At 39.9% G+C, this 19116-nt stretch overlaps 1 protein-coding gene across 2 annotated transcripts in view; it reads left to right on the top strand.

Moving 5' to 3' along the window:
* The window catches only part of RNF180 (ring finger protein 180), a 304519-nt gene that overhangs the window by 229171 nt on the left and 56232 nt on the right, over positions 1-19116 (top strand). For both annotated transcript variants that reach the window (XM_069556325.1, XM_069556324.1), the window contains one exon: positions 15237-15362. In XM_069556325.1, coding sequence (XP_069412426.1) covers positions 15237-15362 — 126 coding nt within the window. The remainder of the gene's footprint in view (positions 1-15236; positions 15363-19116) is intronic.

The raw sequence follows: 19116 nt of genomic DNA, 5'->3' as shown, positions 1-19116 counted from the left end.
GCCCCAAAGAATTGATGCTTTTGGACTGTGGTGTTGGAGAAGACTCTTGAGAGTCCCTTGGACTGCAAGGAGATCCAGCCAGTCCATCCTAAAGGAGATCAGTCCTGGGTGTTCATTGGAAGGACTGATGTTGAAGCTGAAACTCCAAAACTTTGGCCACCTGATGTGAAGAGCTGACTCATTTGAAAAGACCCTGATGCTGGAAAAGATTGAGGGCAGGAGGAGAAGGGGAAGACAGAGGATGAGATGGTTGGATGGCATCACCAAGTCAATGGACATGAGTTTGGATAAACTCCAGGAGATGGTGGTGGACAGGGAGGCCTGGCGTGCTGCAGTCCATGGGGTTACAAGGACTCGGACACGACTGAGTGACAACTGAACTGAAAGCAGAGCTGATATCTATTGAGTGTGCTACTGTGTGCTAAACTTTTGAGAAGGAAATTTCTGTATCCACATTCTCACCTCAACCATAGGCCAAATAAGATCAAAGTATGTACTTTATTCATAGTAAAACTGAAGAAGACACATAGCACATTTTTCTTCCCCTAAAGAAAATCCAAGGGCCCATCTGCAAAGAAGAATCAGTTTATAAAAATAAGTTTAGTATACCCAACCAACTACATGAATGCTTGCAAACCTGTCGTACCAGCTCAGTAATCGAACAATGAGATACCACCTCACACTCACTAGGATGGCTGTAGTTAAAAAGATAGATGATAATAAGTGTTGACAAGGATATGGAAAAATTGAAACTCGTATATTACTGATAGGAGTATAAAATGGTAAAGTCAGTTTGGAAAATAGCAGAATCAGCTTTGCACATAGAAGATTCTAAGCCTGCTTGTGAGATGGGGAAAAAATTCTTGTGTCCCAAATTAACTAAGAGTTCTTTTGTCTATGAAGATGGAGAAGACTCCAGGATGGGCAGGGCCAAGGAAGAAGACCTTTGGCTAGGCGGAACCTTTCCATTTCTTGACTGACAGCCTCATTATTCCAGACAAGGAGCTCCCACATCAGTACCCCAATAGCAGATCTGTTCAGGGATGTCAAACATGCTGCTTGACAGGAGCTGCCAGCCACCTTCATCAGGAGGCCAAGGAAGGGGAAAGGCTATGGCTTATAAATGTTAAATGGAGTGAGGGTCTTCCAAGGGCGTGGGGAAGAATCCCTTAGCCAATGAGATCATGGTTTTGTTTTCAGGGAAGGCATCATATTTTCTTGAATCAGTTGTATGACTGAAGCCTTCACACCAAGCATGGCATTGCCCCTACTGCAGATTGACTTTGGGGGACCCCTGTATGAGCCCTACTATAGACTTCAGGAATCCAGCCCATGGCCATATGGAAGATGCAGATGTCTCAAGTACTACATAGAGAGCCACAGGGTCAGTACAGCTGAACCCTCAACCGTGAAGTCACTTGCTGCTCTCACCCCATTCAAATGCACCCGAACCTCAACAAGGAGAATTTCTATCCTGCTTCCTTTATTTTCCTCCATTCAGCCTCTCTCTCCTTTTAGACCATTGCCCCCATCCCCCTACTCTTCTGCCTTTACATGGTGAAACTAGGTGCTAATAAGCAGTAGTGCTGGTGAAGTCCGTTGGAAATGGGAAAATAAAATGGCTGTGTCTTCACCTTGTGTATGAAAGAAAGAAAGTGAAAGTGAAGTCACTCAGTCGTGTCTGACTCTTTGCGACCCCAGGGACTGTAGCCTACTAGGCTTCTCCGTCCATGGGATTTTCCAGACAAGAGTACTAGAATGGGGTGCCATTTCCTTCTCCAGGGGATCTTCCCAACCCAGGGATCAAACCCAGGTCTCCTGTAATTCAGGCAGACGCTTTACCCTCTGAGCCAGCAGGGAAGGAGTCCATAAGTAAATAAATGAAATTTAAGCTACTCTAGAATTTTAAGTATGAAGCAGGCTTATGATTTTTTCACCAGGAATATTCTGGCTCCCACAATAATAGGAGGATGCTACTGGTATCTAGTCAACAGGGCAGGGATAACAGGTACCAGGCAGTGTTTGGGCCAGTACCACACAGTGAAAAATTGTCCTGGATTCTGTCTGAATTTTAGATGTCCTGCTGGGCTTTTTTCAGGACATATAGCTCATCCAAAAGATCACACTTCCTCTTTTTATCTGCCGTAATAGCCTGTAATTGGTCTTGGTCTGTTGTCTCTGTTCCCATTAAGGGTATTTCATACTTTCTCTTATTCTGTATCAAACAGTCTGGACTGTTAATTCATATGCTAATAGTGATTTTATTCTTGCATTTACTATGCCTCAACTTTTTCATTTTTACGTTCATCTTGTACAATATAGTCATTGCCTCTGAAATCAAAACTCATTCTTTGTTTTATTGAAGTATAAAAAGAAGATTTACAATGTTGTGCCGATCTCTGCTGCACAGCAGAGTGACTCAGTTATATACATATAGACAATCTTTATTTTTATATTCTTTTCCATTATGGTTTATCACAGTATATTGAATATAGTTCCCTGTGCTGTACAGTAGGACCTTGTTGTTTATCCATCCTATAAAATATAATAGTTTATATCTGCTAATCCTAAACTCCCAGTCCTCCCCTCCCATACTGCTCTCCCTCTTGGCAACTTCAAGTCTGTTCTCGATGCTTGTGAGGCTGTTTCTGTTTGCAGATAGGTTTATTTGTACCATATTTTAGATAGCACATGTAGGTGGTATTATATGGTATCTGTCTTTCTCTTTCTGAATTCACTTAGTATGATAATCTCTAGTTGCATCCATGTTGCTACAAATGGCATTATTTCATTCTTTTTATGGCTAAGTAATAATATTCCATTGTCTATGTATACAAATTCATTCTTTATTAGTAGGCATATCTATTTCATAATCCCTTTTAGTGTAGTCACTCTTGAGCTTTAATATATGGAAATAAATATTTTATTATAAAAAAAGAAATAGAAAATTAAGCATAATGATGAGAGCATTGTTTCTCAGGTTTCTGTCAGTTTCCTACCACCTTTTCAATTTTCACTATATCACATACCACCTGAATTTTTTTTTTACTTAAGGGTTTTCTTCATATCAACATAGTTTTAAAATATACTTATTTCAGCCTCATCTTTAACAATGTATTTGTGAATGTGTGTATTTTATGTTCTTGTTTATTATATGCATTAAAATAATAACTATGAAAGTTATTATTAAATTTCACCCTAAATCCTTTAACATACGGCTCACAGTTCAAATCAGTTCAGTCGCTCAGTTGTGTCTGACTCTTTGCAACCCCATGAATCACAGCATGCCAGGCCACCCTGTCCATCACCAACTCCTAGAGTTCACTCAAACTCATCTCCATCGAGTCGGTGATGCCATCCAGCCATCTCATCCTCTGTCGTCCCATTTTCCTCCTGCTCCCAGTCCCTCTCAGCATCAGGGTCTTTTCCAATGAGTCAACTCTTCACATGAGGTGGCCAAAGTATTGGAGTTTCACCTTCAGCATAAGTCCTTCCAATGAACACCTAGGACTGGTCTCTAGGATGGACTGGTTGGATCTCCTTGCAGTCCAAGGGACTCTCAAGAGTCTTACCAACACCATAGTTCAAAAGCATCAATTCTTTGGTGCTCAGCTTTCTTCACAGTCCCTCTCTCACAGCCATGCATGACCCTTGGAAAAACCATAGACTTGACTATACAGACCTTTGTTGGCAAAGTAATATCTCTGCTTTTCAATATGCTTTCTAGATTGGTCATAACTCTCCTTCGAAGGAGTAAGCGTCTTTTAATGTCATGGCTGCAATCACCATCTGCAGTGATTTTGGAGCCCCCCAAAATAAAGTCTGACACTGTTTCTACTGTTTCCCCATCTATTTCACATGAAGTGATGGGACCAGATGCCATGTTCTTCGTTTTCTGAGTGTTGAGTTTTAGGCCAACTTTTCCACTCTCCTCTTTCACTTTCATCAAGAGGCTTTTTAGTTGCTCTTCACTTTCTGCCATAAGGGTGCTGTCACCTGCATGTCTGAGGTTATTGATATTTCTCCTGGCAATCTTGATTCCAGCTTGTGCTTCTTCCAGCCCAGGGTTTCTCATGATGTACTCTACATATAAGTTAAATAGCAGGGTGACAATATACAGCCTTGATGTACTCCTTTTCCTCTTTGGAACCAGTCTGTTGTTCCAGGTCCAGTTCTAACTGTTGCTTCCTGACCTGCATATAGGTTTCTCCAGAAGCAGGTCAGGTGTTCTGGTATTCCCATCTCTTTGAGAAGTTAGTGCTTTGTAAACCAAATCTTGAAAAACACTGCCTTTCACTTATGGATGTTAACACCAGGAAAGAAAAAAAAACAGCAAACAGGAATATTTAAAACAGTCCCTCGAAGTTGTGAGTGGAGCTGGAGTTAGAAGGAGTGGAACAGATCTCACTGGTGTTTTGTTTTTGTTTTTGTATTTTTAATGCTCTTTTACATCATTGGATTTATTAGACCACGGGAATGTTTTAATTTGGCAGCTTTTAAAAATAAATAAGTAAACCAAGATATACAGCATTAAATATGATGGTGGGGCAGGAAGGATAAAGTCCTGTTTCTTTTCATACAGAAGATAATCATGAATTCTTCGAAGCTGAGGATGTATGCTATGATAACCTTTTAAGAATCCACTAGTATATCTCTATCCATAGGCTTTCAAAAGTCTTTTTCTAAATATTGAAGTGTAGCTTTAAATGCAAAATAATAATAGTATACATCACAACACTAAAAAGTACTTAGCACTTTGTCTTTATCATACTGTGTCAATGCTTGTGTGCTTAGTTGCTCAGTTGTGTCAAACTCTTTGTGACCCCGTGGACTATAGCTCTGATCACCGAGAAAGGCTTTCTTATCTCTCCTTGCTATTCTTTGGAACTCTGCATTCAAATGGGTATATATTTCCTTTGCTTTTTGCTCTTCTTTTCACAGCTATTTGTAAGGCTGCCTCGGACAGCCATTTTGCTTCTTTGCAGTTCTCTTTCTTGGGGATGGTCTTGATCCTCGTCTCCTGTACAATGTCATGAACCTCAATCCATAGTTCATCAGGCACTCTATCAGATCTAGTCCCTTAAATCTATTTCTCACTTCCACTGTATAATTGTAAGGGATTTGATTTAGGTCATGTCTGAATGGTCTAGTGGTTTTCTCCACTTTCTTCAATTTCAGTCTGAATTTGACAATAAGGAGTTCATGATCTGAGCGACAGTCAGCTCCCAGTCTTGTTTTTGCTGACTGTATAGAGCTTCTCCATCTTTGGCTGCAAAGAATATAATCAGTCTGATTTCGGTGTTGACCATCTGGTGATGTCCATGTATAGAGTCTTCTCTTGTGTTGTTGGAAGAGGGTGTTTGCTATGACTTGTGAGTTCTCTTGGCAAAACTCTATTAGTCTTTGCCCTGCTTCATTCTGCATTCCAAGGCCAAATCTGCCTGTTACTCCAGGTGTTTCTTGACTTCCTACTTTTGCATTCCAGCCCCCTCTAATGAAAAGGACATCTTTTAGGGGTGTTAGTTCTGAAAGGTTTTGTAAGTCTTCATAGAACAGTTCAACTTCAGCTTCTTCAGCATTACTCGTTGGGGCATAGACTTAGATTACCGTGATATTGAATGGTTTGCCTTTGAAATGAACAGAGATCATTCTGTCATTTTTGAACCTGCATCCAAGTACTGCATTTTGGACTCTTTTGTTGACTATGATGGCTACTCCACTTCTTCTAAGGGATTCCTGCCCGCAGTAGTAGATAAAATGGTCATCTGAGTTAAATTCACCCATTCCAGTTCATTTTAGCTCACTGATTCCTAAAATGTTAACGTTCACTTCCAATTTGCCTTAATCCATGGACCTAACATTCCAGGTTCCTATGCAGTATTGCTCGTTACAGCATCAGACTTTGCTTCCATCACCAGTCACATCCACAACTGGGTGTTGTTTTTACTTTGGCTCTGTCTCTTCATTCTTTCTGGAGTTATTTCTCCACTGTTTGCCAGTAGCATATTCGGCACCTGCCAACCTGGGGAGTTCATCTTCCAGTCCTATCTTTTTACCATTTCATACTGTCCATGGGGTTCGCAAGGCAAGAATACTGAAGTGGTTTGCCATTCCCTTCTCCAGTGGACCACATTTTGTCAGAACTCTCCACCATGACCTGTCAGTCTTGGGTGGCCCTACACAACATGGCTCATAGTTTCTTGGAGTTAGACAAGGCTGTGGTCTATGTGATCAGATTGACTAGTTTTCTGTGATTGTGGTTTCAGTCTGTCTGCCCTCTGATGCCCTCTCTCAGCACCCACCATCTTACTGGGGTTTCCCTGACCTTGGACGTGGGATATCTCCTCTCAGCAGCTCCGGCTCCGGGCAGGCACCGCTCCCCACTGCAGTGCTGCACAGCACTGCTCACCACTCTGGAACCTTCATTCCTTTGTACATATCCGGCTTTCCATCTTGGATCATTTTCTTTCAGCCTGGAGTAACACTTCTTTTACAGGTATGGGGAATTCCCTGGCGGTTCAGTGATTAGGACTTGGTGCTTTCACTGCCGGGCCCCAGGTTTGATCAGCAAGTCGTTTCCAGTCACTGTAGTGTCTACCACTGATCCTCACACATGTAGAAGCTCAGTGTTGTTAAAACGATACAGGATGTCTGCCACTAAGTCAGAGGAAGTCCAACCGCAGCAACGAGGTCTCAGGCGCTCTAGCGCCATCTCTTGAAAATTAGAGATATGAAGGGAACATTTTATGCAAAGATGGGCTCGATAAAGGACAGAAATGGTATGGACCTAACAGAAGCAGACGATATTAAGAAGAGGTGGCAAGTATACCCAGAAGAACTGTACAAAAAAGACCTTCACAACCCAGATAATCATGATGGTGTGATCACTCACCTAGAGCCAGATGTCCTGGAATATGAAGTCAAAGTGGGCCTTAGAAAGCATCACTATGAACAAAGCTAGTGGAGGGGATGGAATTCCAGTTGAACTATTTCAAATCCTAAAAGATGATGCTGTGAAAGTACTGCACTCAATATGCCAGCAAATTTGAAAAACTCATCAGTGGCCACAGGACTGGAAAAGGTCAGTTTTCATTCCAATCCCAAAGAAAGGCAATGCCAAAGAATGCTAAAAACTACGGCACAATTGCACTCATCTCACATGCTGCTGGTGCTGCTGCTGCTGCTAAGTCGGTTCAGTTCAGTTCAGTTCAGTTGGTCAGTCGTGTCCAATTCTTTGCGACCCCATGAATCGCAGCACACCAGGCCTCGCTATCCATCACCAACTCCCAGAGTTCACTCAGACTCGCGTCCATCAAGTCAGTGATGCCATCCAGCCATCTCATCCTCTGTCATCCCCTTCTTCTCCTGCCCCCAATCCCTCCCAGCATCAAAGTCTTTTCCAATGAGTCAACTCTTCACATGAGGTGGCAAAGTATTGGAGTTTCAGCTTTAGCATCATTCCTTCCAAAGAAATCCCAGGGTTGATCTCCTTCAGAATGGACTGGTTGGATCTCCTTGCAGTCCAAGGGACTCTCAAGAGTCTTCTCCAACACCACAGTTCAAAAGCATCAATTCTTCGGTGCTCAACCTTCTTCACAGTCCAACTCTCACATCCACACATGACCACTGGAAAAACCATAGCCTTGACTAGACGGACCTTAGTCAGCAAAGTAATGTCTCTGCTTTTGAATATACTATCTAGGTTGGTCATAACTTTCCTTCCAAGAAGTAAGCGTCTTTTAATGTCATGGCTGCAGTCACCATCTGCAGTGATTTTGGAGCCCAAAAAAATAAAGTCTGACACTGTTTCCACTGTTTCCCCATCTATTTCCCATGAAGTGATGGGACCAGATGCCATGATCTTCATTTTCTGAATGTTGAGCTTTAAGCCAACTTTTTCACTCTCCTCTTTCACTTTCATCAAGAGGCTTTTTAGTTCCTCTTCACTTTCTGCCATAAGGGTGGTGTCATCTGCATATCTGTTATTGATATTTCTCCTGGCAATCTTGATTCCAGCTTGTGTTTCTTCCAGTCCAGCATTTCTCATGATGTACTCTGCATATAAGTTAAATAAGCAGGGTGACAATATACAGCCTTGACATACTCCTTTTCCTGTTTGGAACCAGTCTGTTGTTCCATGTCCAGTTCTAACTGTTGCTTCCTGACCTGCATACAGGTTTCTCAAGAGGCAGGTCAGGTGGCCTGGTATTCCCATCTCTCTCAGAATTTTCCACAGTTACTTGTGATCCACACAGTCAAAGGCTTTGGCATAGTCAATAAAGCAGAAATAGATGTTTTTCTGGAACTCTCTTGCTTTTTCCATGATCCAGCTTCAGTCATGTCCAATTCTGTGCGACCCCATAGACGACAGCCCACCAGGTTCCCCCATCCCTGGGATTCTCCAGGCAAGAACACTGGAGTGGGTTGCCATTTCCTTCTCCAATGCATGAAAGTGAAAAGTGAAAGTGAAGTTGCTCAGTTGTGTCCAACTCTTAGTGACCCCGTGGACTGCAGCCTACCATGTTCCTCCATCCATGGGATTTTCCAGGCAAGAGTACTGTATCTCACATGCTAGTAATGCCCAAAATTCTCCAAGCCATGGTTCAACAATACGTGAACCATGAACTTCCAGACGTTCAAGCTCGTTTTAGAAAAGGCTACATATTTAGTTGGAGAATGGGGCTTCTTAAGATTTTAACTCTAAACCGTTCACTAGGAAAGGATATTATATCAGGTTAAATTTTATATTCAGAGGATACATAGATAAGTATTCATCAGTACCAAATGAGATATTCCTGGTTGGCTTCTCTTTCCCAACACTCAGCGTTCCTCTGACTGTGAATCACATAGGACATTCAGTTACTAGAAGACCGTGCAACCTCCCTAGGGTGAGAACCTGCCCGGTCTGAAAAGTTGAATCTGAGACTTATTGGTATTTCTTGAGTCCAGGTAGTCAGATTCTGTTAAATGCAGGCTGTAGTAGCAAACTCAGGTTTCTCTAACTGGCATTGTTCCCCTTATAAACAAACACTTCTGGGTGTTCACATGGGTACAAATGAGTCTCTCTAGGAGAGCCAGGGTCCCTTGCAAGTGAGACTTTTTGCCCCTCTTGCAGAAGTGTAGATCAAGCATTGCCGTTGAAACTCTGAAGACAATTTTAAGATGGTTTATAGATTTTCACTGATACAGAGTAAAGTGAAGTCAACTATCAAGCTTTCATAATACTAAATAACTGTGCTCTGTATTTATAATTTGTCATTGTTGTTCAGTCACTAAGTCATGTCTGACTCTGCGACCCCATGGAATGCAGCACACCAAGCTTCCCTGTCCTTCACTATCTCCCTGAGTGTGCTCAAGCTCATGTCCATTGTCAGTGATGCCATCCAACCATCTCATCGTCTGTTGTCCCCTTCTCCTCTTGCCTTCAATCTTTCTCAGCATCAGGGTCTTTTCCAGTTAGCTGGCTCTTCACATCAGGTGGCCAGAGTTTGGAGCTTCAGCTTCAGCATCAATCCTTCCAGTGAATATTCAGGATTGATTTCCTTTATGATTCACTGGTTTGATCTCCTTGCAGTCCAAGGGACTCTCAAGAGTTTTCTCCAACACCACAGTTCAAAAGCATTAGTTCTTCTGCACTCAACCTTCTTTATGGTCCACCTCTCATATCCGTACTTGACTACTGGAAAACCATAGCTTCTACTATATGGATATTTGTCAGCAAAATAATTTCTTTGCTTTTTATTATGCTTTTAGGTTTGTCATAGCTCTTTTGCATTTATAATAATAATCTTATTATAGTCCCTCCTTAACAGGACCCAAAGGCCTGAATTAACCTGCCAGACCCCTCAGACCATGGAACTTTCCAAGCAAGAATACTAAAGTGGGTTGCCATTTCCTTCTCCAGGGGATCTTCCAGACCCAGGGATCAAACTCACATCTCCTGCATCGGCAGGCAGACTGTTTACCAATGAGCCATTACCTCACAACTTAGGGTTACATATTTACTCAGTTCAGTTCAGTTCAGTTGCTCAGTCGTGTCCGACTCTTTGCAACCCCATGAATCGCAGCATGCCAGGCCTCCCTGTCCATCACCAACTCCCAGAGTTCACCCAAACTCATGTCCATTGAGTTGGTGATGCCATTCAGCCATCTCATCCTCGGTCGTCCCCTTCTCCTCCTGCCCCCAATCCCTCCCAGCATCAGAGTCTTCCAATGAGTCAACTCTTCGCATGAGGTGGCCAAAGTACTAGACTTTCAGCTTCAACATCAGTCCTTCCAGTGAACACCCAGGACTGATCTCCTTCGGAATGGACTGGTTGGATCTCCTTGCAGTCCAAAGGACTCTCAAGAGCCTTCGCCAACACCACAGTTCAAAAGCATCAATTCTTCAGCACTCAGCTTTCTTCACAGACAACTCTCACATCCATGCATGTACTATGCCTATTTCACAATTTGCTTTTGTAAATCGAAAATTTTATTGAAAAATTATTTTAAATTTTTATTTAAAATGAGATTTTCACATTAAAAACTTCTGATATTATGATGCAGCATTGTTCTCAGCACTTAGTTTTGTGCACTATGTAAAGAAAATGTTTTCTAAATATTTTTAATAGACTTTATTTTTTAGAGCAGTTTCATATTCACAGCAAAATTAAGTAGAAGAATGAAGGATTTCTTATACACCTCCTGCCCCCTCACAAACATCCCCCATTACCCATACTCTGTACTACAGTGGAACATCTGTTAAGTTCTGTCAGCCTGTGTTGATACATGATTATCATCTGAAGTCCATAGTTTACATCAGGGTTAACTCTTGATGTTGTACATTCCATGAATTTGGACAAATGTATAGTGACACATATCTATCATTAGAGTATCAAAGAGGATATTTTCACTGCCCCAAGAATCCTCTGCTCCTCATTCATTCATCTTTATTCATCCTTCACCCCCAACCCCAGATCTTTTCACTGTCTCCATAGTTTTGCCTTTTCCAGAACGTCATATAGTTGGAATCATACAGTTTGTAGCCTTTTCAGATTGGCTTCTTTAACTTACTAATATACATTTAATATTCTCCCATGTCCTCCTGTGGCTTGATAGCTTATTTCTTTTGGGGGACTTCCTGGTGGCTCAGATGGTAAAGAACCTGCCTGCAATGCAAGAGACCCAGGTTTGTTCCCTGGGTTGGGAAGATCCCCCGGCGAAGAAAATGGCTACCAACTCCAGTACTGTTACCTAGAAAATTCCACAGACAGAGGAGTCTGGTGGGCTACAGCCCATGGGACCACTTTAGTGCTAAATAATGTTCCATTGTCTAAAGGTACCAGTTTATCTGTTCACCTGCTGAAGGACATGGTTGTTGCTTCCAACATTTGGCTCTTCCAACATTTGGCTCTTGCACTCAGCCAAGTCAAGAAGACTATAACTTTGAACACTTACTTATTATTTCTATGGTTCAGTTCAGTTCAGTCGCTCAGTCGTGTCCGACTCTGCGACTCCATGAATCGCAGCACACCAGGCCTCCCTATCCATCACCAACTCCCGGAGTTCACTCAGATTCACGTCCATCGAGTCAGTGATGCCATCCAGCCATCTCATCCTCTGTCGTCCCCTTCTCCTCCTGCCCCCAATCCCTCCCAGCATCAGAGTCTTTTCCAGTGAGTCAAGTCTTCACATGAGGTGGCCAAAGTACTGGAGTTTCAGCTTTAGCATCATTCCTTCCAAGGAAATCCCAGGGCTGATCTCCTTCAGAATGGACTGGTTGGATCTCCTTGCAGTCCAAGGGACTCTCAAGAGTCTTCTCCAACACCACAGTTCAAAAGCATCAATTCTTCAGCGCTCAGCCTTCTTCACAGTCCAACTTTCACATCCATACGTGACTACTGGAAAAACCATAGCCTTGACTAGATGGACCTGAAGGTCGGCAAAGTAATGTCTCTGCTTTTGAATATGCTATCTAGGTTGGTCATAACTTTCCTTCCAAGAAGTAAGCGTCTTTTAATTTCATGGCTGCAGTCACCATCTGCAGTGATTTTGGAGCCCAAAAAATAAAGTCTGACACTGTTTCCCATGTTTCCCCTATTTCCCCATCTATTTCCCATGAAGTGATGGGACCAGATGCCATGATCTTTGTTTTCTGAATGTTGAGCAGTATCACGCAAAGATGCTGCTCTTTTCCACTAGTACTGCCACCTCATTTAAATGTACCATCTGAATAGACTTTAGAATCTTTCTAGGATATTCAGGGTTTTGTCCTTTTCCATCATATTGAATGATATGAAATATTTATTCATTCAGTACTTTATAATATATTGTAGTGAGAAGCCTCTGCTCCCTAATAGGTAGAGTTGACAAAGGAGGAGAGAAAGGTAGTTTTTATCATCTTTTACTTTGAGCCCTGCATCTTGGTCTGCTTTCAGATTTTTCTTAGTGCTTCTTCTAAATAATTCAGAGAAAGTTAGTATTGAATAGTTATCTGTTGCAAAATCCTGCCCTACCAAGTTAAAATACCACTAGAATGAAGCAATGTAGTTCTGTAGAAAGAACAACATCCTTGGGTAAGGTTTGTACAGTTTATAGCAGATAAACTATAAGAAATAAGGTTTAACTTATTTAAATAAATTCAGGTACTTTTAGAATAGAAAAGGATTTAAGGTCATTTTGTCTAGTGGTTGACTGTGCATTAAAATTATCCAAGGAGCCTATAGAAACTACAGACTACTAGGTCACATCCACAGCAATTTTGCTTCAGTAATATCTGGGCAAGGTCCTAGAAATTGTCTTTTTAACAAATCCCCTCAGCAACTCTGATGCATAGCCAGGCTCCAGACGGGTGTTTTGGAATCACTGATCTAGTACTGTGCCCAGCAGACAGGAATTAGATTTAATTAATTTCTGTATTTCTAGCTAGACCAGCAAAGTGCCAGGCACATAGCTATTGCAGAATAAGTGTTTGCCAGAGATGGGGCAGAAAGCAAGTACAAAGAGAAGTTCAACAGCTTATGAAAGGTGTTAGGAAGCCTTAGAACCCAGTTCTATTTGGCCCAGCAGATGGAGGGACAAGGGCTTTGGGATCCACTCTTCTCCAAAGGTCTTTCAGATAAAGTGTAGAATCTTCCAACGTTTCATAAGACTACATTATGGACACATGTATTTATGTTCAAGAGAACATTGTAAGTACATCTCCCATCTCATTTTGTACATTTAATAAAGTAAGTCCTCTGATCATAATTTTCTTAGGTATTATAAATAATTTTTGAAACCTTTCCTTCTTTGGTTTCCATTTGGGTTTGTTATATAGGTTAGAAGTACATCATGTAATAAGTTCTTGAAGCTGGAAAATAAAAAAAGTCACAATTATCATTATTACTTTTATCTCTGTCATCTACCCTCTAAGACAAATCTGATTTGTGACCAGCTCTCAAAACTGCACTTCTGGATGACTCTTACAAGAATGTCTTTTTGATCTGGTTTACTGAATGCAATTACACTTCCAAGTAAGTTTTCATTTTAAGAGAGGCCAGTGCAGTGATATCCTCTGGTTTTTGCATCAGCATTTTAGAGCAAGGGTACAAGCTCTCCAGGGGGAGGAGAAGGTGGAGGGAGAGGAGGAAAAGAAAGGAAGGGAATAAGAATTTGGAGGTTGCAAACTCTTCTTGGTTTATATTATCTCCCACAAGAAATAATTTACCCACCACACTGGTCTTACTTTTAAAGGCATTTAGGAAGTTGTGAGTCCAACAGTTAATTGTTAATACAATCCTGCTTATCTCATAGGATTTTTAATTTCTCAGAAAATACCCTGATTTATAGTTATCACTGCTTAAGGATAAGCTCTCCAAGAAGACAATTGTTATGTAAGTAAATGTGTTATAAGTCATTGGATAACTTCTTGCATTCTCTTCATCACTATGAATAACACTGATGAGTCATTTTAACCAAGTAGTAGTGCCATGACCACCTTTTACTAAGGGGCTGTGCACAGGCAGTGGGCAACGTGGACTTCGGTAAAATAAATGTGCACTGCTGCAGAAAAACACTGAGAATATCCAATCTGAAATGATTTACCTATTAAACACGTGAAAGTTAAAACATTCACTGGCCATAACAACCTCCAGCATACCCAATGAGTACATAGACTATGAAAATACTTTTCCCCTATCTTGTGTGCTTGAATTACTGGCCCTTGGGTGTAGACTGGGGAAAGGAGTTAAGGAGAGTTGCAGGTTTCTTACTTAACCTTCCTTATTTGGCCTTATTTCTTTTGTTGTTAAATGTAAACTTCCAGAATGCTTTCCCTGTCCATTGCTTAGATAAGAATAAATCCAAGAGAGTAGTTAGAAAAAATAGAGAAATTTTGATGTAACTGGTTAGAAAGAAGCTCAAAGCCTTTGAAAGGATGGAAGCTGAGAAGATAGTACAGGAATAATTGTGGGGTGAAAGTAAGAGGGCACCACTGATGGAAAGACTTCTCAGCTAGTTTACTTCTCAGCTAGTAGTAACTAGCTCTACACTGGCCTCCCTGGGAAGAACTTCTCCATCAAATAGTTCAATTCAGATTATGCCTTGCTTTCCTTGGCTCATGTTCTAGAGACTCTTTTTTAAAGTGAATATCATCATGTTTGTTTTTTGATTGGTATTTGTTTACTTCAAATGAATGTTTTCATTTTCTCTTTAACTCATGAACAAGTTTCTGAAGGGTTGAGAATTTATGTCTACATTTTTTTGACTTCTTCATATCAGCAGCGTTAGATTCTACATACTCAGTCCATCACATATGGAGTGAAATAAAACTATAAAGTAAAAGCTTCTAGTGATTTTTCCTTTTCATTTTCACTCCTGAGCCATGATTGCCCTCTAGTTATTCTGTTGCTTCACCCATAACATATTTTCCCCCTTTTATGGTGTACCTGTTTATTACCATCTTTTAGACTGCAGTCTTCTTGAGGGCAAGGACTGTATCTCAATCATCACTGTTTCTTTCATTTCTGTGTTTTATCTGACATAGGAGCTGCTCAGTAGGTGTATGTTCTATGTGTAGGTATATCAAAGTTGCATCAAATTCAGAGAAACTTTGTTTGCTTAGGTTAAAAACAAAGCTGACTCCACTTTTGTCTTCACTGTCTTAAAAGACATCTGAATTTACTATCAGAATACTGCAACAGCAATTTTTTGGGTTCTTGCCATTTTACTCAAATTAATGTTTTAAAATGCTATTTTTGTTTGCTTTGCTCTAGAACTGAACAATGCCACAAAAACATTCTTTACTAAAGAATATTTGAAAAGAAAACAAAGCTTTCAGAAATCCAGCTCTGCAAAGTGGCCCCTACCAAACTGCAGAAAAGCATTCCACCTTTTTGGAGGTAAGGAAACTAATGTAAAAAATGAGAGAGAGAAGGAAAGAAAAAAAGTCTGGTAACATTGTCTAGCATTGTTTTTTAAAGCCATTTTCTTTCTGCCTTCAATATGTTAGTAGAAACATATTTCTGCACTGGTCAGTTTTAAGGAAGGATTTGCTAGTGTCTTCTTACTGAAAGCTACAGGTGTATGTATGAAAAACTTGGAGACTATACCTTAAGAGCAAAATCTGACAGAAACTCATGATCAAATTTACCTTGCCTTGCCATCAATAATGTTTAATATGTAGATAATGAACTTCATTTCAAAAGTAACAGATTTAACAGAAGCACTAGTATTCTTTATAAGTATTTTTAATAACTCATCATAATTTAAGTTTGTTTTATAGGTTATAATCTCATTTTTATTTTTAGTATTTTTTAATTGAGGTATAGCTGATGTAGCATGTCATGTTAGTTTCAGATGTACAGCAACAGCAATTCAATACACACACACATATATGTATGTATTATTTTTCAAATTCTTTTCCCTTATAGCTTATTATAAGATATTGAATCTAGTTCCCTGTACTATACAGTAGGTCCTTGTTGGTTATCTATTTTATATATAGTAGTGTGTATGTTGCTGCTGCTGCTAAGTCGCTTCAGCAGTGTCCGACTCTGTGCAACTCCATAGATGGCAGCCCACCAGGCTCCCCCGTCCCTGGGATTCTCCAGGCAAGAACACTGGAATGGATTGCCATTTCCTTCTCCAATGCATGAAAGTGAAAAGTGAAAGTGAAGTCGCTCAGTCGTGTCTGACTCTTAGTGACCCCATGGACTGCAGCCTACCAGGCTCCTCCATCCATGGGATTCTCCAGCCAAGAGTACTGGAGTGGGGTGCCATTGTCTTCTCCAAGTAGTGTGTATATGTTAATCCCAAACTCTTAATTTATCCCTTACCCCACCTTTCCCCTTTGGGGAACCACAAGCTTGGTTTCTATATTGTGGGTCTGTTTCTGTTTTATAAATAAGTCCATTTGTCACTTTTTTGAAATTCCACAAATAAGTGGAATATGATATATTTGACGTATGATATTTGTCTTTGGCTTACTTCACTTATGATAATCTCTAGGTCCATCCATGTTGCCACAGATGGCATTATGTCATTGTTTTTTATGGTTGAGTAATATTACACACATATACACACACACAGATATACACACACACAGATATACACACACACAGATATACACACACACACATACATGCACATATAATATACATACATACATATGTATGTATGTATATATATGCATACATACATCACATCTTTATTCATTAATCTGTCAATGGACATTAGGTTGTTTCCATGTCTTGGCTATTGTAAATAGTTCTGCTATGAACATAGGGGTGTATGTGTATATCTTTTATAATTAGAATTTGCTCTGATATATGCCCAAGAATGGGATTATAGGATCATATGGTAACTCTGTTTACTTAAGGAACCTACATATCGTTCTGTATAGTGGCTATACCAATTTACATTCCCAACAGCATTGTAGGAGGGTTCTTTTTTTCCTGCACCCTCTCCCGCATTTATTATTTGTAGACTTTTTGATGTGAGATGATGCTTCACTATAATTTTGATTGGCATTTCTCTAGCAGTTAGCCATGTTGAACATTTTTTTATGTGTCTATTGGCCATCTTTATGTTTTTTGTAGAAATACCTATTTAGGTCTTCTGCATATTTTGTGATTTTTTTTTTCTAATACTGAGCTGTTTGTATATTTTAGAAGTTAATCCCTTGTCAGATTTGTCATTTGTAAATATTTTCTCCCATTCTATAGGTTGCCTTTTTGTTTTGTTTATGGTCTTTTGGCTGTGCAAAACTTTTGTGCTTTATTTAGTCCCATTTTTAAATTTTTGCTTTTATTTCCATTGCTCTAGGGGACAAGTCCAAAAAGAAAATACTGCTATGATTTATGTCAAAGAGTGTTCTGCCTGTGTTTTCTCTAGGACTTTTATAGTATTTGGTCTTATGCTTAGGTCTTTAATGCATGTTGAGTTTGTTTTTGTATATGACATTAGAAGATGTTCTAATTTCATTCTTTTACATGTAGCTATCCAGTTTTCCCAGCACCACTTAATCAAGAGACTGTCTTTTCTCCATTGTATATTCTTTCCCCCTTTGTTATAGACAAACTGGCCATAGGTGGATGGGTTTATTTCTGGACTTTCTATCCCCTTTTATTGATCTATATTTCTGTTTTTGTGCAAGTACCTTACTGTTTTGACTACTGTAGCTTTGTAGTATATGCCAAATTCAGGGAGTCTGATTCTTTCATTCTATTTTTCTTTCTCAGGATTGCTTTGGATCTTAATGTATTGTTGGAATCAGTTTGCTGGCATTTTGCTGAGGATTTTTGCATCTATGTTCTTCAGTGATATTGGCCTGTAATTTTCTTTTTTTGTAGTATCTTTGTCTGGTTTTGGTATTGGGGGGATGGTAGCCTCATAGAATGAGTTTGAAAGTGTTTCACTTTCATACTATTTTATTTTAGTATTTTACAGTTGTCCTGCAAGTTTAGGACAAGTAGAAAGTGTCAGTACTTTAATGTAGAGTGTCTCATCCATGTATAACAGACAAGGAATATCAGTTTCTGGGTTCACAACTAACTAAATGCATGACCGCAGGGATGTCATAGAAACACCAACTTTTGTTTCTGTTTCTGACCTGTAAGATGGTAATAATTATATAACCTAATTAATGTAGTTGTAAGGATCAAATGAGCTGATGTGAAAGTGCATTCTAAATTGTAACTGTACTATAGATAAAAGGAATTATCAAATTAGGGCAAGGCAATCTCTAGTATCTTTTTCACCTTTGAGAGTTTGTTATGTGTAATGATCATACAATGTAAACATAAAATATAATTTTGTCTTTGATAAAACCGTGGTCTATCAGAGCATGGACAACTGTAGAGTTTTAGTACAGATGAGGGGTCTGGTTGGAGAAGCTAGATGTGGGGAGCTCTGATCTTCAGGGAACAAGAGGGCCTTCCATATAAGAAGACTGATAATATCAATACAGCAATGATGTCAAGCAAAAGGAGGTAAAAACAGAGCCATATGGTTGAGGCAGAAGATAAATTGAATTACAAAATCCTCAAAGTTTGAAGAAAGTAGTTTATGGACAAATATAACTGTATATAGTAGTTTGAATAAAGAAACTTAATTTAAAGTCATTTTATCAGCACTATGAAACATACTATTTACTATAGAATATTATTAATAAATAGTACTTCTATTTATAAGAACTATAAAGTAGTATACTCATTATAACATTATTTTGTAAAGTCATAAATAACTGAAGAAACCCACCATCTATTGTTGTTCAGTCACTAAGTTGTGTCCAACTTTTTGTGACCTATGGACTGCAGCACGGCAGGCTTCCCTGTTCTTCACTGTCTCCCAGCGTTTGCTCAGTCTCATGTCCATTGAGTCAGTGATGCCATCCAACCATCTCATCCTCTGTGTCTCCTTTATCCTCTTGTCCTCAATCTTTCCCAACATCAGAGTCTTTTCCATTGAGTCAGCTCTTTGAATCAGGTGGCCGAAGTGTTGGAGCTTCAGCATCAATCCTTCCAATGAACATTCAGGGTTGATTTCCATTAGGATTGACTGGTTTGATCTCCTGGCTGTCCAAGGGACTCTCAAGAGTCTTTTCTAGCACCATAGTTCCAAAGCATCAATTCTTCAGTGCTCAGCCTTCTTTAT

This window comes from Ovis canadensis, chromosome 16 (assembly GCF_042477335.2).
Source record: "Ovis canadensis isolate MfBH-ARS-UI-01 breed Bighorn chromosome 16, ARS-UI_OviCan_v2, whole genome shotgun sequence".
NCBI lineage: Eukaryota > Metazoa > Chordata > Mammalia > Artiodactyla > Bovidae > Ovis > Ovis canadensis.
This window is presented reverse-complemented; position numbering and strand designations above follow the sequence as displayed.